The following is a 22,133-nucleotide window of genomic DNA, read 5'->3' as shown; positions in this document are numbered from 1 at the left end:
AGGACAAAGGAGGGATTAGGTCCAAACTTTCAAGTGTTTCTTAAACCCAGACAGTGCTTGGTCTGTGGAATGTGCTGCAGCAGAAGTAGTAGAAGCAGATATGTTGATAATAATGTTTAATAGGCATTTAGGCATAATAATGATACAGGGCTAGCAACATTGGGTGAGAGTTAAGAGTGAGAAATAGCGAGGGAGCGTAGCGAGCGAGGGGGGGGGGGGGTGGGGGGGGGGGGTGTCTTGGTAGGGAGCTTTTGCATTTTTCAGCTTGAAATTGTGCAATCTGGTGCATACTGTAGCGAGTCTTTTAACTTACACTTGAATGCAACATTTATGCTTTAAATTGGATTAGGTATGAATAAGGTTAGGCTAAATTACATTCCTATATCTATTGTGGCATGTAATTAGGAATGTAATTTAGCCTAACCTTATTCATACCTAATCCAATTTAAAGCATAAATGTTGCATTCAAGTGTAAGTTAAAAGACTATATATATATATATATATAAATATATATTACAGGCCCTTCAGCCCACCAAGTCCACACCGACCAGCAATCTATCATACACCAGTTCCATCCTACACGCCAGGGACAGTTTACAGAAGCCAATTAACCTACAAATCTGCACTTCTTTCGGATGTGGGAGAAACCAGAATATCCAGAGAAAACCCATGTGGTAGTAAGGCAGCAACTCTACTGCTGCGCCACCGTGCCACCCCATTAAATTATTTTTTCTGTAATATATTTATTAGGGTGTCGCGTCAATAAAGATGAATACATGATTCCGATTTCTGCCCTTAGTTGGATAACACACATCTCCAGTCATTGTGTTTTATGGCTGGTTTTCAACCTCTTCAGTCTGAAGGCCTCAACCCGAAACATCACCCATTCTTTCTCTCCAGAGATGCTGCCTGTCCTGCTGAGTTTTTCTAGTTTTTAGTGTCTATCTTCAGTTTAAACCAGCAGCTGCAGTTCCTTCCTACGCTCTTTGTTAAGCAAAAGAGGTCCTATTCTCATAATATTATTCACCTCAACTAAGTTTTTTCTTCACCTCCGTTGCTGCAGAGAATACAATCCCAGTTATCAAATCTTTCTTCAAAGTGAATAAAAATTCCAGCCCTGCCAACATCTTCATAAATCGCCCCTGGATCCTCTCCAGAGCAATTGCACCCTTTCTATAATGTGTCATAGTCTTACAGCATGGAAACAGGCCCTTCATCCCAACTTGTTCATGCAGATCAAGATGCCCCATCTAAACTTGTCCCATTCATCCATATTTGGCCCATATCCCTTTAAACGTTGTGTGTGTGTGAGAGTGTGTCAGTGTCAGTGAAGCGGCAACAACATCCGGAGTGAGCCGAGACTTGGCGATGCCCGGGGAGCGTTTCCCTCTTTTCCCCCCCCCCCCAGGAATGCGGGCCGGACCAGGTGCTCTGTGTCCAGCTGGGATACGGGGGAGGTGAGGGTCAATGACCCGGGGGTCGGGCATCGGAGCGGAGCCTTAGCCCGAGATGCATCCCCGCGGCTCCGGAGGGGGCACCGACACCCCCACTCACCCGGTCCGCTCCTGGCTCCGGGCCGTGGTTAATACTCCATGGGGTGTGGACACAGGGGCCGACGGACACAGAGCCATCAGAGGTGAGGGTGGGAGGTGTGAGCAGTGCCTCGGGGGGGGGGGGGGGGGGGGGTTCGGTGCTGGGACCACCTCCTGCGATCATCCCGCGAGCCAGTAGTTTGACAGCCCTGCTTTAAACCAATGCCCTCTAGTTCTGGAATCACATATCCCGTGAAAAAGACTATGCATTCATCTTATATATTCCCCTCATGGTTTTTACTCGCCTCTAAAACAATTTTTGCTTTATTTTGAACTTCCAGCATCTGAGAAAATTGTGATCAGCGTGAGAATTTTGCGAAATGCGTAACTCTCACGCTCAATGCGTGAGAGTTGGCAGCCCCATATCTGATAATAGGCATTTAGACAAACACATTAACAAACAGGGGATGGAGGGATAGTGACCGCGTGCAGGCAGATGTGGAGTTTAAATTGGCATCATAGTCGGCACAGACATTGTGGGCCAAAGGGCCTATTCCTGTGCTGTATTGTTCTGTGTACCTTGGGTCTTCAGCAGCAGCATCTTGGTCTCCAGTTGCTTTCTCAGGTAACATCATGGGTTGCTCCTTTAATTGAGTCGGGCCTATCTTTGAGATTGATAAGTCTATTGCCAGGACACTCAGTGTGGTAAGTGGCCAGATGGGACTGAAGTGAGGTTGCAAGGATGATGAGTCCTGCAGGGTAGATCCATTCAATGGGCCTTGAATGCTGTGCATTTGACAACACACACATAGCTTCTTTGTCATAGCACTTATTGTGGCTTGTGGCCCAAGTGTGCGCAGGTAGCATGGATGCCCTTTTTGACACTTGAAGCTCCCAGAAAATGAGTACTATCTGAATGTAGTTCTGCCTCCAAATCTACATTCAGTTTACTTTCAAGGGCATAAAGTCTGCAAAGCACAAACTTTAAATGATCCATTAAAATGCATCTAACTAAAGCAGCCTGGTAATTAAGACAGTTTTTAGGGCAGTGGAATTGAAGGTAGATAGGAAATGCATGAAAGTACAAGATTTTAATATGATAGTATAGGTCTGATTTACTGTATTTTGAGTGAGAAGATTCAATTTATAGGTTTCAAAGAAGTGCTTCGTACAAATCCAAGTTGAAGAGGTGCTACTTTGTCCAGGTGCTGATATTGGGGCTGATTTGTTAATCGGTTACACATCAATGTATGCATGCGCACATTAAACATTCCTTGTCACTATTTGAAACAGAAGGGCGTTCATTCATAACTTAATCTTTCAATCAATTATACCAAAACAATTTAACTTATTAGCCATATCCTCCAGAGATGCTGCCTGACCCACTGAGTTACTCAGCACTTTATGTTCCAACTTATTAGCTGAGGGTTTTTAAGTGCAGATAGGCTTCTACATTTACTTGTAGAGATTAAATTCGATGGTAGCATCTATGAATTATTGACACATCTCAGACTGGATTTGTTTAAGTGCACTGTTTAAGTGCAAATCTTAATTTATAAAAACCTAGATAGCCTCCTGTGGGTTTTGTTTGTGCAATATTGAGCATGGCTGCTCAGCTGTTAAGTATTTATCTAGGACACATAGTGCTGGAGTAGTGAGTCAGGCAGCATCCCCAGAGAACATGTATAGGCCATGTTTCTTCAGACTAATTGTGGGGCGGGGAGGGGGTAAGAAAGCTGGAAGAGAGATGGGGCAGGTCAAAGCTTGGCAAGTAATAAGCTGGCACAGGTGAGGAGGATTATTTGAAAGGTAGATGGTTGCACAAAGGTCAGAGATGAAAAAAATAAGGTGTTTGACCAAAGGATTGTGTAGGAGACCAAGTGTAGACGCGGCGACCTTTTCGCTGAATGATTACAATCGGTCCACCAAGGCCTGGAGCTCCCAGATGCTAACCATTCCTCCTCCCATTCCCAAACTGACTTTTCTCGGCCTCCTCCATTGTCAGTGAGATCACAAGCAAACTGGAAGAACAACACCCCATACAGTGTAGATAGCTTACAACCGAATGGTGTGAATATTGAATTCTCCAATTTTAGGTACTGTAACTGCATAATCCACCCCTCTTCCTTCTTCCCCCATTTAACCTCTTCCTCCCCATTTTTCTCTCTCCCCTCTGGCCCACCTGGACTCGCACCTATTTCTCCCCTCCCCCGCCACTTCCCTTTCCACCTGCATTCCATCCTCTAGCTTCACAGTTCACAACTCTTCAATCCTTTTGTCTCACACTTCAATCTTCTGTCTTCTCATCTCTGGCCTTTGTCCAACCAAGTGCCTACCAAATAATCGTCCTCACCTGAGCCAGCCTATTACCTGTCAGCCCCCTCCCCACAATCAATCTGATGAAGGTTCCGACCCAAAACATCACCTATCCATGTTCTCCTGAGATGCTGCCTGACCACTGAGCTACTCCAGCACTCTGTGTCTTTTGTAAACAAGCATCTGTAGTTCCTTGTTTCGATAAGTATTTATCTAGTCTCTTCCTTAATCATTCAATTGTACCATATTATGAAGCAATCTAAATAGTCACCGTTTAGTTTAGTTGTTTAGTTTAGAAATACAGCGCGGAAACAGGTCCTTCAGCCCACCATGCTTACTTTTAGTGACTGATTAACAAGGACACCCAGGTCTCATTGTACTTCCCCTTTTCCTAACTTGACACCATTCAGATAATATTCTGCCCTCCTGTTCTTGCCACCAAAGTGGATAACCTCACATTTATCCACATTAAACTGCATCGGCCATGTATCTGCCCACTCACCCAACTTGCCCAAGTCGCCCTGCATCCTCGTAGCATCCTCCTCACAGTTCACACTGCCACCCAGCTTTGTGTCATCTGCAAATTTGCTAATGTTACTTTTAATCCCTTCATCTAAATCATTCATGTATATTGTAAATAGCTGTGGTCCCAGCACTGTGCCTTGCGGTATCCCACTTATCACTGCCTACCATTCTGAAAGGGACCCGTTTATCCCTACTCTTTGTTTCCTGTCTGCCAACCAATTTTCTATCCATGTCAGCACTCTACCCCCAACACCATGTGCTCTAATTTTGCCCACTAATCTGCTATGTGGGACCTTATCAAAGGCTTTCTGAAAGTCCAGGTACACTAAATCCACCGGCTCTCCCTTGTCCATTTTCTTAGTTACATCCTCAAAAAAAATTCCAGAACATTAGTCAAGCATGTTTTTTCCTTCGTAAATCCATGCTGACTCGGACCGATCCTGTTACTGCTATCCAAATGTGCCGCTATTTCATCTTTTATAATTGACTCCAGCATCTTCCCCACCACCGATGTCAGGCTAACTGGTCTATCATTCCCTGTTTTCTCTCTCCCTCCTTTCTTAAAAAGTGGGATAAGATTAGCTACCCTCTAATCCACAGGAACTGATCCTGAATTCCAATATGGAACATTGGAAAATGATCACCAATGCGTCCACGATTTATAGAGCCACTTCGTTAAGTACCTTGGGATGCAGGCCATCAAGCCCTGGGATTTATCAGCCTTCAGTCCCATCAGTCTACCCAACACCATTTCCTGCCTAATGTGAATTTCCTTCAGTTCCTCCCTCACCCTAGGTCCTCTGGTCACTAGTCCATCTGAGAGATTGTTTGTGTCTTCCTCGGTGAAGCCAGATCCAAAGTACCTGTTCAACTTGTCTGCCATTTCCTTGTTCCCCATAATACATTCACCTGTTTCAGTCTTCAAGGGACCCACATTTGTCTTAACTAATTTTTCCTCTTCACATACCAAATAAGCTTTTACTCTCCTCCTTTATATTCTTGGCTAGCTTACCTTTGTACCTCATCTTTTCTCCCCGTATTGTCTTTTTAGTTATCTTCTGGTGCTCTTTAAAAGTTCCCAATCCTCTGGCCTCTGCTAATTTTTGCTATGTTGTACTTCTTCTCTTTTATTTTTATACTGTCCCTGACTTCCCATGTCAGCCACGGTCGCCTCGTACTCCCCTTGGAATCTTTCTTCCTCTTTGGAATGAACTGATCCTGCACCTTCTGTATTATTCCCAGAAATACCTGCCATTGTTGTTCCACTGTCATCCCTGCTAGGGTCTCTTTCCAGTCAGCTTTGATAGTGTACTATTTGTGTTTGCCGAGGGTTGTCTCCAAAGATTAATAGACGCTCGCATAACCCGACTTAAGGGAAAACTGTATAGCCTTAAATTAGGTTTTCATTGTTGCTTGTAAATCTACTTGAATTTTTAGAGTACTTGTGGATGGTAAAAGACTATCTCTAGATATCTGTCTGAAACGTATGTGCCATTTGCCAGAGGGTGACTGAGTGTTGTCAAGCAGGGTTTTGTTTGCTATTTATTGTTAATGCTTTTAACTTTATATCCGTTGAATTTTTTCTATAGTTTGTTTTTTCTTTAAACTCTTTGAATTGTTCATAAATTCTCTTGAGCACTCAAAGAGCTTCTAGAACAGCCTGGGAGTGAGGCCTCGGGGGCTATTATTTAGATTGGACATTTGTGAGCAGTGGTGAGGCACAGGGGTTGGTGCTAGGTCCACTATTGATCATCTATATTAATTATTCAGATAATCATGTTGTTAATATGCATTGGAGGGTTTGCAGGTGATGCCAAGAATTGGTGGTGTAATGGAGAATGAAGAGGGTGAGGTGGGATTGCATTAAAGCACAAGAGACCACAAATGCCGGAGTCTTGAGTAAAAAACAATGCTAGAGGAACTCATTAAGAAGGAACTGCAGATGCTGGAAAATCAAAGGTAGACAAAAGTGCTGGAGAAACTGAGCAGGTGAGGCAGCATCTATGGAGCGAAGGAAATAGGCAACGTTTCGGCCCGAAACTTTGCCTATTTCCTTCGCTCCATAGATGCTGCCTCACCCGCTGAGTTTCTCCAGCACTTTTGTCTGCTAGAGGAACTCAGTGGGCCAGCAGCAACTGTGGAGGGAAACGGACAGATAGATGCCCTTTCCAAATTGCGTTTCAATAATTACGGGAAAGAAACATAACTAATTTAAATTCAAATTTCAATATTTTATTTATTTATTGGCTTTTAACTATTTGTTGATACTAGCCATCTCTTTTCTTTGCAGCTCTCTTGTATGCAACCATATTTGGTAATGTGACAACGATCTTTCAACAAATGTATGCTAATAGCAACAGATATCATGAGATGCTGAATTGTGTCCGAGACTTTTTGAAGCTCTATCAGGTGCCCAAAGGCTTGAGTGAACGTGTCATGGACTACATTGTTTCTACTTGGTCAATGTCTAAAGGAATTGATACTGAAAAGGTATAAAAATGCACTAAACTAAAAAGAGAATATATATGCATTTTATATTGCTTTACAGCTTCTTTTAAAATGGGTGTCATATCTTGCTTTTTGCCAAATATAATGTACTCATTTTGCTTCCAAATGGTTATTCTTTCTGGTGTGGTTTATTGCACTGCTCACATCCAAATCTCCCATTTTGTAAGCCTCCAGATCTGCATCATATATTCAGGTATTTACTCTGTCTTAATCCCTGGGTTCCTCCCTCGTAGCATTATAGTTATAAGGCATTGCACCCTCATAACCACCCACCCTGAACCCGCAATTTACGAGAGTGGATCTCTGCCTTCCAGTCGCATTTTGCTGCCTCTTATTTGATTGGAATCTGTTGTTTTTACTAAGTTGAATTTTTAAAATAAAATGGATCACAGATTTGAATATACAAGTGCAGAATGTCCTTGAGAGTCACAGAGTGGGTAGATCTTAATTTTGTGCAATAACATAAAATAGCCATAGAGGACAATTTTACATCTTTTCCAATTATGAAGTTCACTAATAGATGTACTGAATGAATAGAAAACTCTCAGATATTCAGTATAGTTACCGGAGGTTTGGGTTCCAGCAGTATCTGTGTGTAAGCTATTATTCCAATTATGTTTGCTTAAATGTTGAGCTAAATCTACTGCTTTATGTGCAGTTAAACCATGGCTCCACATTTGTACAAGTTTCATTTGCTAACAGTTGTATTGATGTTTTTATCTTATAATTTAATATGAATAGATCATCACATTATCTCTAGCATATAAGCCATAGTCTGAATGTAAAAATTAGAGATTTAATTGCTACTTGCTGTTAAAAACATTAACATCAGTCTCCTACTGTTTAGTCTTTGAAATATTAATGCATCGACCAGAAATGTTTCAATTTATAGACTTTTGGAAAGATTCTTATCCTTTTTATAATTATATTGTCGATTTGGTCGTGAAAAAAATTGTGTTGATAATGGAGGAGGTAGTCCAATGTGTTCCATTAAGCTTGTGTGCAAAATATTTTCTTTATAATTATAATGTATGACATCTATAAAATATTATACACAATGAATTATGAATCAACTATTGATCTATTTGTGTTTTCCCCTTATTAGGTTCTCGAAATCTGTCCTAAGGATATGCGTGCAGACATTTGTGTTCATTTAAATCGTAAAGTCTTCAAAGAACATCCAGCTTTTAGACTCGCAAGTGACGGCTGTTTACGAGCTCTGGCAATGGAGTTTCAAACCATTCATAGTGCTCCAGGAGATTTACTTTATCACGCAGGCGAAAGTGTTGACAGCCTTTGCTTTGTGGTTTCTGGGTCCTTGGAAGTAATTCAAGACGAAGAAGTTGTTGCTATCCTAGGTAAAACTTAAACGTGTGGTATTATTTAAAAATGTTTTTATGTGTGGATGACACACCAACCTTTAGGCTATTTAGAGGTGACATATGTTTTTGAGGATTCATGACATTATACATGATTATAAAAACTACAAACTTAAAAAATCAAGCCATTTGGTTTGATCATTAGTTTATAACGCACCTTAAATCTACATTGAACGAAAGGTAACATAGCATTTCATTAAGAAAATATGCTGTAAATACCTTTTTATATAAGATGTTGTGCATGCAATGGATGGCTGTTGATAATGTAAGTAACTCGGGGGAAATGGGAAGCAGACATTAACAAGTGGAGAAAATCCAATTACAATGCACTTTTCACAATCTCAGCATATCCCCAAGTTCTGCAGAGCCATTTAAATACTTTAGAAATCTACTCATCGGTATTATAGAAAACATAGCACTAACTGAAACAACACCAATGCCCAAGAAATACACTTGTTAGAAGTCACAATTTTTCTGTTCCACCTATGTTGGCAAAGGAATAAATATGGGCCCGGATACTGTCATGAGATTTTTTAATCCATAGAGATATACAGCATATTTAGTCCATGTCAAGGATCAAGAGTCCATTATACGAATCCCATTTTATTCTCCCTGTGTTTCCATCAACTCTTGTGCAGATTCTAGCCCTCGCCAAGAAGCTCAAGTCAGTTTACAATTAATTTATAACCTGCTAGTCTTTAGGGTGTGGAACGAAATGGATGGGGTCACAGGGAGAATATGCAAATTCCATACAGATGGCAACAAAGGTCAATATTAGTGGTTCCTGGAGTTGGGAGACAAAGCTCCATCAGCTGTACAATTGTCCTGCCTCAGGTTGCACATTAACCCACACACCACACACACCACACCCACACCCTCATTTTATTAGCTCATTCACTTTTCCTTCAGATCTATTTTAAATCTTGGATTTTAATGTTAAACTAGATCAAGGGGGACCCGTTGGGTCCCGTCCCCTAAATGCGGGGGGGCGGGGGGGGGGGGGGGGAGTAGAGATTGAGGGGTTGGGGGGGGGGGGGTGGCACAGCATCACAGGGGAGGACTGGTTCCCGAACGCAATACTCCACCACTCACCCATAGGTCCCCATATTCACCACACCCTAGAGATGGCAGAGAGGGAGGGGGGGCAGAGGGGGTTTTATTTGGACTGACCCAACCACATATCAAGCATATACAGTGCATTCGGAAAGTATTCAGACCCCTTCACTTTTTCCACATTTTGTTACGTTACAGCCTTATTCTAAAATGGATTGAATTCTTTTTTTTCATTAACCTACACACAATACCCCATAATAAAAAAGCAAAAACAGGTGTTTAGAATTTTTTGCAAAGTAATTTAAAAGAAATAACTGAAATATCACATTTACATAAGTATTCAGACCCTTTACTCAGTACTTTGTTGAAATTGGCAGCGATTACAGCCTCAAGTCTTCTTGGGTATGATGCTACAAGCATGGCACACCTGTATTTGGGTAATTTCTCCCATTCTTCTCTGCAGATCCTCTCATGCTCTGTCAGGTTGGATGGGGAGCGTCGATGCGTAGCTATTTTCAGGTCCCTCCAGAGATGTTCGATCGGGTTCAAGTCCGGACTCTGGCTGGGTCTCTCAAGGACATTCACAGACTTGTCACGAAGCCACTCCTGCATTGTCTTGGCTGTGTGCTTAGGGTCGTTGTCCTGTTGGTAGATGAACCTCCGCCCCAGTCTGAGGTCCAGCAAGCTCTGGAGCAGGTTTTCATCAAGGATCTCTCTGTACTTTGCACCATTCACATTTCTTTGGATCCTAACTAGTCTCCCAGTTCCTGCCGCTGAAAAAGTTCCCCATAGCATGATGCTGCCATCACCATGCTTCACTGTAGGTATGGTATTGGCCAGGTCAGGCATGTGCCCTGAGTAATTACTCAAGGTAGGCAGTCAGTCAGCTTTTAAAAAACCTTAAACCGCGCATGCGCAGATTGTTCTCCTCTCCGTAAGCTGTCAGTCGACTTTTATAAAGTCTTCAAAAGCCATATCTCTTAATAAAGTACTGTATTTCCTGGCAATGAAGACACACCTGTGTCGAAGACGCACCCCCATCTTGAGTTGCTAAATTTTGAAAGAAGGCTGGCGAGACATAGAATTTCTCAAGCTCAAAATAAACAAACAAATAAATAAATAAATAAAGTGACAATTCAATTTGCCCAAGGCTTCCAAATCTCCTTCATTCTGAATTACTGAATGGATGGGGGGATGGAGGGTGACGGCAGGTAAAGATATGGTAGGAAAAACGGGAGCACACCGGGACAAGTTGAATCAGTTGTGATCTTATTGAATGACAATACTAGTTAAAGGGACCAATTGGGTGGAGAGTTCCTTTCACAGCGTGTGGGGAGTCTGGCCAGGGGCAAAGTTGCGGGGAGAGCAGGAACGTTGAGAAGGAGGGGGTCAGGGATCATGCCAGTAACTCACTGACCGCTGCCGCGGCACTCTGGGCGCGGAGCCACCGCATTGTGGCCGGGGAGGGAATTAGCTCGGTGGCTACTTGGTCAATTGGTCCCTTGATCGCGCATGTTTGAAAAACCCGCCAAGAAACTAGCGCTGCGCTTGCGCTGCGCTTGCGCAGTAGGCTGCTGCACATACGCAGTATGCTGTTCACGGTGCAAAGGCAGAATTTCAGCTGCCTTCCGCTCCCCTTGTCAGTGATGGCTAGAAGAAGCATCGATGGCACGTGAGCTGCACATAGTTTCGCGTGTTACAAGTACTGCGGATGAAAGGCATGGGAGAATTATGCCTACCTAAGAGATCGACCTCTTAGGTAGGCATAATTCCCCCTTACCTTTACTATTTATATTTAATAATTACCATTTTATAATTTTAGTCGGGGTAAGCAGTGCCTACCTTGCCTACTATGACGGCATGTGCCTGGTTTCCTTCAGACATGACGCTTGGCATTCAGGTCAAAGAGTTGAATCTTGGTTTCATCGGACCAGAGAATCTTGTTTCTCATGCCTTTTGGCAAACTCCAAGCAGGCTCTCATGTGCCTTTTACTGAGGAGCGGCTTCCGTCTGGCCACTCTACCATAAAGGCCTGATTGGTGGAGTGCTGCAGATCTAGTTGTCCTTCTGGAAGGTTCTCCCATCTCCACAGAGCAACTCAGGTTCTTAGTCACCTCCCTGACCAAGGCCCTTTCCCCCCGATTGCTCAGTTTGGCCGGGAGGCCAGCTCTATGAAGAGTCCTGATGGTTCCAAAGTTCTTCCGTTTAAGAATAACGGAGGCCACTATGCTCTTCAGGACCTGCGATGCTGCAGAAATTGTTTTAAACCCTTCCCCAGATCTGTGTCTTGACACAATCCTGTCTCGGAGGTCTACATACAATTCCTTCATGGCTTGGTTTTTGCTCTGACATGGACTGTCAACCATGGTACCTATTGTGTGTAGGTTGATAATTAAAAAAAAATGATTTTAATCCATTTTAAAATAAGGCTGTAACGTAACAAAATATGGAAAAAGTGAAGGGGTCTGAATACTTCCTGAATGCAATGTAGTTAAACACACCTAAACTCAAGGGTATGTTATATCCAAATAAACTGGATTTGAATATTATTAAATCCTTTGAGAACTGCAATAACATTCTTTATTAATATATTTTAATTAGATTAATAATTGGCAAAACATATGGAATTTCAATTACTTGCCATCCTTGCGCTGTGCACAACTTAGCATAAAACAGCAGATCTTCTGACTGTTAAAACTGATCTGATTTTATTTTTCTTGGACTTAACACCTTTTCTCTCAAAATAATATCAATAGCAAGATGGGATAATGCAAAAGATTGAGGGGGGATCTTATAGAAACTTACAAAATTCTTAAGGGGTTGGACAGGCTAGATGCAGGAAGATTGTTCCAGATGTTGGGGAAGTCCAGAACAAGGGGTCACAGTTTAAGGATAAGGGGAAAATCTTTTAGGACCGAGATGAGAAAAACATTTTTCACACAGAGAGTGGTGAATCTCTGGAATTCTCTGCCACAGAAGGTAGTTGAGGCCAGTTCATTGGCTATATTTAAGAGATAGTTAGATGTGGCCCTTGTGGCTAAAGGGATCAGAGGATATGGAGAGAAGGCAGGTACAGGATACTGAGTTGGATGATCAGCCATGATCATATTGAATGGCGGTGCAGGCTCGAAGGGCCGAATGGCCTACTCCTGCACCTATTTTCTATGTTTCTATGTGTTGCAATTTATGTTTTCTGTATTGTTTCTAATGTTGTCTGGAATAGTTTAAAAAAATGTCAAGTAATTTTTATTAAGGAAAGAATGTAACTGAGTAAATCTAGAAGGGCCAAGGGAGCTACTGCTTTCACAAGAAAATATATTTGGGTAGGTTTGAGAACACACATTCTTAAACCTACCCCAAAAAATGCTCTCTTAATGGTTGACACTGGCGCTATTTAATGTGATTCCTGGTTGCGTTCAGGCAAACATTTGACTGTGTAAGTTTAGTTTCCTCTATTGGTCATTGTAGATAGTGGAAAGATTTTCAATTTCATGGGCAAGATATTGACCTAAAATGGCCGAGCTGTTCCGCATGCTCTGAAATTTGTGCAGATCAAGCTGGAAACGGCAGATTGTGGATATCTGCAATTGCTGGGAGAAATAGAGAAAAGAAAGGAAGATGTTGGGATTCTTACAAATTCACTAAATGTGCTCTTTGCCTCGAGTTAACTGAACAACTATATGTCCTGCAGATTAACTTCACTAGGAACATCATATGATAAAGCTTTGCCACTTATTGCACCAGCTTACAACCCTGCAATAAATCACTTTACCCCTTGTGGCTTCATGGCTCATTGTAGTCATAAATGTGTATATTTAAAGGTAATTTCAGGCTTGAATTGGCAATAATGATTTTGTTTTGGTCCAATAGAACATCACTCTTGCAGGAATTAAGTAATAGCTGGACACTTAAAATCATCACTTTCAGTGAGGAAATAATACCAGAGGACTGAGTTTTACAATGAAGAGTGTGCTATATTGCACATGCATAACTGTATGTGCACACAGCTTTGAATGTTCCACATCCAAAACTTTGTGATAACATCAGATCAAATGCCCTGCAGTGCAGGAATAATCCCCTTCAGCCCAAAGGTCTGTGTTGAACATAATGCTGAGTTCCACTAATCACCTCTGCCTGCACATAATCAATTTCCTCCATATCTATATACCTTTCTAAATGCCACTATCCTATCTTCTTTTCCCACCACCACTAAGCACCCACCACTCTGTGTTTATAAATAAACTTGCCTCACACATCTCCTTTAAACTTTCTCCCTCTGACCTTGAAGCAAGGCCCTCTAGTCTTTGATATTTCCACCCTTAGAAAAAAAGGTTCTGACTGTTCACCCTGTATATGCCTTGCGTAATTTTAAGTACCCCCTCCACTCCAGAGAGAACAATTCAACTACTGGCACATAGGAAAGATTTGGAGGGATATGGACAAGGCACATTCAAATGGAACTAGCTTGATTAATTGCTTCCTGGTTCGTGTGCCAGTTTGTTTTGCAGAAAAGAAGAAGTTTTTTAAACGTGTGGCCAGTTAAAATATTCTGAAGATAATTAAAACTTTGTCACACAATGTAGATGTTATATAACTTTAGATGAATGGCCAAATTAAGGTAATGATGTTGAAACTGGTTATGACACGGATCATGCCAGTACAGCAGAAGGAAGTTTGGGGAAGTCTAGGTCAATGATTTGGAGAGGGAGAATGGAGGAGTCTTGTGCATCTTGGACCCGCATGGGTCAGCAGAGAACAACAAGAATGTTAGCAGGACTGCTGGCAACAGCAATAAGGAGAATTTAAGCCAGGCCAAGAGCTCAATGCTTATTTGCCATGTCACATCTGACAGCTGCCAGATATTTACTTTGACACATTTCTCCATAAAGACACTGCCACAACATTTGAGAATTTGCAGAAATTCTCCAATTTCCATTTCTATAGTTGAATGAATTACATTTGCAGAGACGGAAACCACTTTAAAATAGTTGTCGAATTTCCGGCTGCCCAATAGCTGTGCTGCCACTAAATCACTCCATTGTTGATTTTGTACCAGTAGCAGAATTCATTTGAATTTATCCATGTATATTTTACACATTCAATTGATTTTTAAACATTTAACGGCTTTCAAATGGATTCACATTCGAATGGATGTAATTGAAATGTTTTAAAACAAAATATGTCCTAGTTATGAAGCTATTATAGATCATGGAAATTATCCCTTTTGCCCACCTTAACCATGCTGATCAAGTTGGCATAACGGGGCTATTCGCATTTGGTTGCATTTGGCCCAAAGCCTTTTGTAGTTAGGTTTGAGATTTGTAAGGTAACCATACATTGAATCTTGTGCACAATAATTCATCATGCCTTTTGAATTCTGAGTAAAATACAAACATATGAATTAGTAGCTGGATTAAGCCATTCAAGTCTTCTCTGGCAATGAATAAGATTGTCACTGATCTGAATGTTACCTCTACTCTGCCTTTCTGCCTATCTGTGGACAGACAATATTTCGGGCTAATGGGGAAGGGGGGGGGGGGGGGGGAGGTGTGACGGCGAAGGCTGTAAAATAGGTAGGAATGGGGCAAAGCCTAGTGAGTGATAGGTGAAATGGAGACAAAATGGTGTCGGGAAAGAAGAGGAGCAAAATGTAAAGCTGGAGGATGGAATATGAGTGGAAGAGGGCAGGGAGGGGAAAGGAGATATAAAAGGGAAATGGGGAACGGAGATGTGAGGGGTGGGAGATGAGCGTTAGGAAGAGGGGAAAGGAATTGGGTGATGGGACAGGTGGGGAAAAACGAGTGCACACTGGAGGAGAAAGAAGGGCCTTGGGAAGTAGTCCTTGAAAGTGGAGAATTCAATATTCATACAGTTGGATTGTAAGCTACCTCAGTGACAGGGAGTTGGGGAAACCGTTTCCAGTCACTTACCTCGACGGAGATGTTTCTTGTCTCCTCGTCGCATTTTCGCCTCCCTCGCAGCCTAACAACTTGGATTAGTGCGGCCTTTCCCGGAGACAGCCCAGAGCTTCAGCAGCAGGCGTGGCGCGAATTTCCATCGGGGAGCCAGAAGAAAGGCTCCGACCGCCGTCCTGCTGAATTTAACATCGTGAAGCCGCGGTCTGCGGAGTTTCTAGCCGAGCGTGGCATGGACTTACCATCCCGGAGCTAGAGATCCCTTGCCGGGGATCACCAGATAAGAGCTCCGACCACTGGCCTGCCTGCGGCTTATAACATCGTGAAGCCGTGGTCTCCGGTAAGAAAGTGGCCGATTCGGACACTCCAAGCTGCGGAGTGTGTTCCATCCGTTCCGACATCAGAGCTTCGATCATCCCATCAAGAGGGCCTGTACAGCGGGCTGTCCGTAGCAGCGACTGCAAAGGGTTCATGGCCCCAACCACGGGTGAACAAAAGGAGGAAGACTGACTGAACTTTATTGCCTTCCATCACAGTGATCACTGTGGTGGATGTTTATGTTAAGTTCTATTGTGTATTGTGTTCTTTTAATTGTATGGCTGCATGGTAACTCAAATATCACTGTACCTTAATTGGTGCATGTGACAATAAATATGAATGTGAACTTGAGATGCAAAGAACTGCAGTGCTGTGTTGAGGGGGATGGAAGGTGGGGTTGCATATTTTGTTGTTTAAAGGACCAGATGTTACTTGGGTCTTTGCAATAGAGTTTGAACAGTCTCTCGTTTGCCAGGTTGGTTCAGAGGAAGTTCTTATGACAGGAGACAATATGGTTCACTCTGTGGCTGCTGGCTGTTTGCTCCGTCTAAATACAGTCACCATGTATTTGAAGGCCTTAGTTCTAGAATACCTCCTAATAGGCCTGTCCCACTTGGGCGACTTTTTAGGCGACTACAAGAGGTTCACCTGCACCTCCTCCAACCTCATCTATTGCATCCACTGCTCTACGTGTCAACTGCTCTACAACGGTGAGACCAGGCGCGGGCTTGGCGATCGCTTCGCCCAACATCTCCGCACAGTTCGCATTAACCAACCTGATCTCCCGGTGGCTCAGTACTTCAACTCCCCCTTCCATTCTGAATCTGACCTTTCTGTCCTCCATGGCCAGAGTGAGTCCCACCGCAAATTGGAGGAGCAGCACCACATTCTTGGGCTCCTGCTCCATCATAGTCAGCAAGTATCTGAATCTGCTGGTGAGGATGCCAAAGGCGTTTTCCATGACCCTCCTAGCCCTGGACAGCCTGGATATTTGAATATCCTCTGCTCCCTTGACATCTGCCTGTGACGGTATGGCTTCATCATCGATGACCTGAGTGGGAAGGCATCATCAGCAACCAGTGTGTAGTGGATGTCAGGGTTGTCTTCTCCGAACAGAGGTTCTGGATTAGGAAAGCCTGCTATTCCTTCTTTCAGTGCTTTCCCAATGGAGGTCTCTTTCCAGATCCTGCCATCTACGACACTGCCAGGTGTCCCCACATGCACAAACAGGAATGTAATGAGTCGAGTCGGACACACATCAAGACACAACACATGTTTATTAAAGTCCACTTACAGCATCGGTCTGCAGGACATTACAGCGACTAGCAGCTACTCAGACTGACTTATGTAAGCAAGCTCTTGGTAATATGAATCGTATATTAGGCGGAGCAACTACTAACAAGCACTACAATTGGTTAGTAGGAAATAACCAATCTACATCTTTCCTTGTAGAAACAAAAGAAATCTTAGATATGTGGGAGCATGGTGGCTAAACAATATAGGAGTCGGAACGTTAATAACGCACGTGGGGAAGTATAAATAGTTACACAAAATCACCGTATCTAATGGGTGGCCTGCTAACCTGCCCAGCACGTGTGTGGTATGAGTCCACATCTCCTCTTTTTACAGGAGAAGTTACCAGGGAGGGAACCGGGGATGTGACCGGGGACCCACCGGGTGGATGTGATGAAGTAGCCGAGCTGGGCGCTGAATGCCGTGGGGAGGCATTGGGGGACACAGTCTCTGATAGTGGAGCAGCCGGCCCGGTAGTGGCAGGGTATACAAAACATGAAACCTCTGGATACGGAGTTGCAGGACGCAGTTCCTTCACTGGAAGTAGATGTTGACAGTTGCATCTGTAAATGGCCCCGTCCGCGCTAACCAGGTAGGAGCGCGGTTCTTTGGCAGGGCTGTGGATGTGACCCAGACAGCCATAGCCCTTGTTGGTCTGGAGGCGAACAACCTGTCCACTGGAGAGAGCTTTAAGTGGCTTACTGGACTTGTCGAAAAATGTTTTTGTGCGTTGCGCTTGAATAGTAGTTGTTTCTGGACTGCGGGCGGAGAATGAACCATTGGCTGCAAAAGCTGCTGTGGTGCAGGCAGGGCAGCACGGGTTTGGTGAGACATCAATCGTTGGGCTGGGGAACCCAGTATGGGATCCCTGGCAATGTTCCTTAAATGGAGCAGGTCCAGGTAGACGTCAGATTTAGCAAGGTAGGAACATTAGTTGTTTCGCACTTCGGACGGCTCGTTCGGCGAATCCGTTGGACTGCGGACACTCAGGGCTGCTGGTGATATGTCGAAAGTCCCATCGTTGTGCAAAGTTTTTGAAAAGCTGGCTGGTGAACTGACTGCTGTTGTCGGATAGAAGGCGTGCAGGGGAGCCATGCATGGAGAAATGGCGTTGCAATTTCTGGATAACTGCTTCAGATGTAATGGTTTGGAGTAGATCGATGTCAAACCAGCCCGAATAAGAGTCGACAAGAATCAGATAGCGTTTCCCATGCCATTCGAATATGTCGGTGGCTACCGTGGGCCACGGTAGAAGAGGAACTGGGTGCGGCAGTAGGGGCTGCTTCTGCTGGTGTGGCGTCAGGCTTTTGCAGATGGCGCAGACTTCAGTTTTGTCACGTATGTACTTGGTCATACCAGGCCAGTAAAACATGCTCTGTGCCCGTTATAAGGTGGCCTCCACGCCAGGGTGGCCCCTGTGGACGGCATCGAAGTACTTGTCCCGGAGGACAGCTGGGACAACTGCCTTGTGGCCCTTGACTATAATCCCGTCCTGTAACACCAGTTCATCATGAACCAGGAAGTATGGGCGGATCGTGAGCGGGGTGCTGTGTTGTTTATCCGGCCAGCCACGCCGGATGACTGCGGACAGCAATTGCAAAGTCTCATCAGCAGCCGTGTGCTCTGCCAGGCTGCTTAGGCAATCAGTAGGAACATACGATACCTTCATTGCTGAGAACTGGTCCTGTTCAGAGAGTTGTTGTTCGCTGGTTTTGTGTGGGGTCCTTGATAGCGTGTCAGCTATGTGCATGTCCTTGCCTTTTTTATAGACAATGTTGAAATCAAACCGCTGCAGCTGCATCATCATCTGTTGCAGGCGAGCCGGAGCAGCATGAATGGGTTTATTCAAAATGGTGACCAGCGGCTGGTGGTAGGTTTCTATAATCACAGACTTTCCAAAAATAAAGTCTTTGAATTTTGTGCAGGCGAAAGCCTCTGCAAGTAATTCTTTTTCGATCTGGGCGAAACGTCGTTCAGTTTCAGTTAGTGTGCGAGAAGCAGCAGTCTCAAATGTGTGCTGGAAATTCCATCTTTTATCAAAGCCCGACGCCACTCTCTTCCACTCATCTGGTATACTAGGGCAGTCCATGACTTCATCTTCATAAGCATTGATGATGGCCTCACAGGTCTCTCGGACAATCTTGCTGATGGTGTTGTGGGCCACAAGAAAGGAGAGGCTCTTGTACGAGTCACCTGATGCCGGGTAGCAGAGGGTGATGGCTAGGCGCAGGCCTGGTTCCAGTGGCTTCCTCATATAGGTCTCCTTTTTCTCCAGGAGAGGGCTCAACAGTGTCTTCAGCTGAGGGGGGATTCTAGTGAAGTTTCTGAAAGCAGCCAGATCTTCTTGATGTAGCACATTCGTCAGGTTTTCATACTGGCCCAAACTGGGTCTCCTCTGGAACAAGGGTTTCAACCACAGAGACCTCTTCTTGGGCTTCTTCCTCACCATGCTTCTTGTCCTTCTGTCTTCCGGATGTATAAGCAAGAGGGCTGCTGCAAGCAGCATGGATTCTATTTCTGCTGAGAGCAATCTCCTCTGAAGTTGCTTCATGGCAGTCATGACTCAGAATGATTGGAAACACCACCCTGCAAACCCTTTAATAGTAAAATAGGATGATGTCATTGTTTTGGAGTTCAAAATGAGATTCTGTGACGCTTCCAGGGTCGTAGCTTGAATTCGGTTGTCGTAGGTGTAGTCGTAGGAGTGTCGAAGGAGGACGTCCTAAGTCGCCACCATTGGGTCGCTGGTTGTCGGGAGCTGGTCATAGCGTGACGTAGTTTGTCGTTGCTTGTCATAGACATACATGGTCGTAGGATGGGGTTGAGTCGACGGTTTTTCGGCGATCCGACAAGACTATGACAGTCGCCTAAAAAGTTGCCTAAATGGGACAAGCCCATTATTGTCTTAAAAAAACACTCCTTAAAAGTAACCCCTTTGAACAGCTTTTGTAACTGTTGTCCATTGCAATTGTTACTTCAATAAGCTGTGTATATTTCCTGTATTTAATAGTACTATTCTCTAAATGTAAACAAGCTATCTAGATATTAGGAATTGCCATATTATCGGACCACCCACTTGTGTGGCCACCCTATTTGCCCCCAAGCAGCATTTGCTGTAATGCAGAATGCATGTCCAGTTTGGCAACAATGCAGCTGGGTAACCCAGAATACTATCCATGTAAGAATAATATGTTGAATGCAATTTTCTACGTAGAAATAATGTGTATAAAAGGTCTTTAAATGTGACCTTCCTTTCAAACACAATTTTTGCATTATATTTCTGATAGAAATGCATCCACAAATCCCCTTGATACCAGAAACTTATTCTTCAGGATTCTATCAAATTCTCTAACTTTAGCTAAGTATATAAAGTAGCTGTTGGAGGAGTAAACAACTTAGTCCCTGAAACCTGCTCTATCACTCAATATGACAGTGGCCGATCTGCCCCTGTTGGCGGGTCACCTCTTCTGCGCCTTGACTCGATTCTTCAATATACAGGTGCACAACCTTTTATCCGAAAGCCTTGGGACCAGACACGTCTCGGTCCTTAGGTTTTTAGCGTAGATTTTAACATGTGGCTCAGTGGTGGAGTGCTCGGCTCGTGGCCGCAAGGTCGCGAGTTTGCGCCTCGATCCCGGCAGTTACCCGGTCAGGGCCGGCCTTTAGCCGATAGGAACTATTTCTCCCAATTGGGCCCCACGCCTAAGGGGGCCCCGCGCTAGAGTAATCAAATCAATTGGAGCAAAGATCTTATAGCGCGCAAGATGGTCCACTCCTGCGAAATACAATGAACTGACGCGTAGTCCGCACCGGAGCGTAACCTCCGTCATTTCAGTAACCCCGACTCGACTTCAGTTATGCCTCTCGCAGCGTTGCGGGGAAACAGTTTAGGTGTTGTTAAATGTTTTAAATGTTTTTTATCACTTCCTTTTTAAACGGCACATGCCTTGTACTTTTTAAACGGCACATACTGCAGATGCTGATTAAACCGAAGACAGACACAAAAGGCTGGAGTAAATCAGCGGATCAGGCTGCATCTCTGATGAGGAATACGTGATAATAGGAGGAAATAGGTGATATTTCGGGTCGACTTTTTCAACAGCTGCCATGAGGGGAGAAGCGCCGGCACCAAGAGCGAGCGAAAGCGTGGACAGACGGACGAAAGCAACGTTCATAGAGCGGCGTTGGTAGACATTTCGGGTCAAGACCCTTCTTCAGACTGATAGTCAAGGGAAAGGGAAACGGGAGATATCGGCATATCTTCCATTCACTTGTCCTTAGTACCGTCCATAGCTCTTGCTCCTCTTTTCCCTGAGTCAGTCAGAAGAGGGGTCTCGACCCGAAATGTCACCTACAAAGATCTTTGGTCACCTATTCCAACCTATGATCGTTGCTTCTGTCCGTTCTGTCCGCGCGTTCGCTCGCTCTTAGTGCCGGCGTTTCTCCCCTCAGACTCCGCCAAACACACACACACACACACACACACACACACAGCATGTCCAGCAGATCGCTGCGGGCCGAGAGAGAGTAGAGAGGTAGAGGGGGAAGAAAGGGGTAGATGGGGAGGGGGGTGTGAGGGGGAATGGAGAAGGGGGAGGTGCCCTCACGCTCCCGGGGCAGCTCTCCCGTCCCTCTAGTCGCCGTGCTTCACGCACACAGCACCGGCTCCCGCCCTCCCCCCTCTCTCCAGGAAGACGCGGTGAACAATACACAGAGGGCCGGGCTGTGGGTTGCAGCAACGTTTACAAACCTCGGACTCAGCTCACGCCCAGACCCAGGCATCCGTTCCCGCCGCTGGACCTCTCCCTCCCTTCCCTTCTTCTCTCCCTTCTCTCCTTCTCCCCTCAGACTCCGCCAAACAAAGACACACACACACACGCACACACACAGCATGTCCGGCAGATCCTTCCTCTCTCTTTTCCCTTCTCTCCCCTCCCTTTGCCGAAACCCTTCCTCAGACTGATAGGGGGGACTGATAGGGCAGTCTGAGGAAGGGTTTCGGCCTGAAGCGTTACCTATTTCCTTCGCTCCATAGATGCTGCTGCACCCGCGGAGTTTCTCCAGCATTTTTGTGAATCCCTAGACCTAGTTCAGTGAGCGTCCACCGAGGGTCACCTGGAGAGGTGACCGCGGAACCTCTCCGGGCGACCCTCGGTGGACGCTCACTGTACTAGGTCTAGGGATTCCTACTCTCCCGGGCAATATACCCTCCCTTTTTTCCAGGACCGAAAATGTCCGATTTTCGGAGCTTTTCGGTTTCCGGAATTTCGGATAAAAGGTTGTGCACCTGTATT

General features: G+C 44.6%; 1 protein-coding gene across 1 annotated transcript in view; it reads left to right on the top strand.

The window, feature by feature from the left end:
• kcnh1 (potassium voltage-gated channel subfamily H member 1) overlaps window positions 1-22,133 on the top strand; it is a 217,656-nt gene that overhangs the window by 64,427 nt on the left and 131,096 nt on the right. The window contains exons 8-9 of the mRNA XM_033025617.1: window positions 6,664-6,863; window positions 7,987-8,239. Coding sequence (XP_032881508.1) covers window positions 6,664-6,863; window positions 7,987-8,239 — 453 coding nt within the window. The remainder of the gene's footprint in view (window positions 1-6,663; window positions 6,864-7,986; window positions 8,240-22,133) is intronic.

The sequence above is a fragment of the Amblyraja radiata genome, chromosome 8 (genome assembly GCF_010909765.2).
Source record: "Amblyraja radiata isolate CabotCenter1 chromosome 8, sAmbRad1.1.pri, whole genome shotgun sequence".
Classification (NCBI taxonomy): Eukaryota; Metazoa; Chordata; class Chondrichthyes; order Rajiformes; family Rajidae; genus Amblyraja; species Amblyraja radiata.
This window is presented reverse-complemented; position numbering and strand designations above follow the sequence as displayed.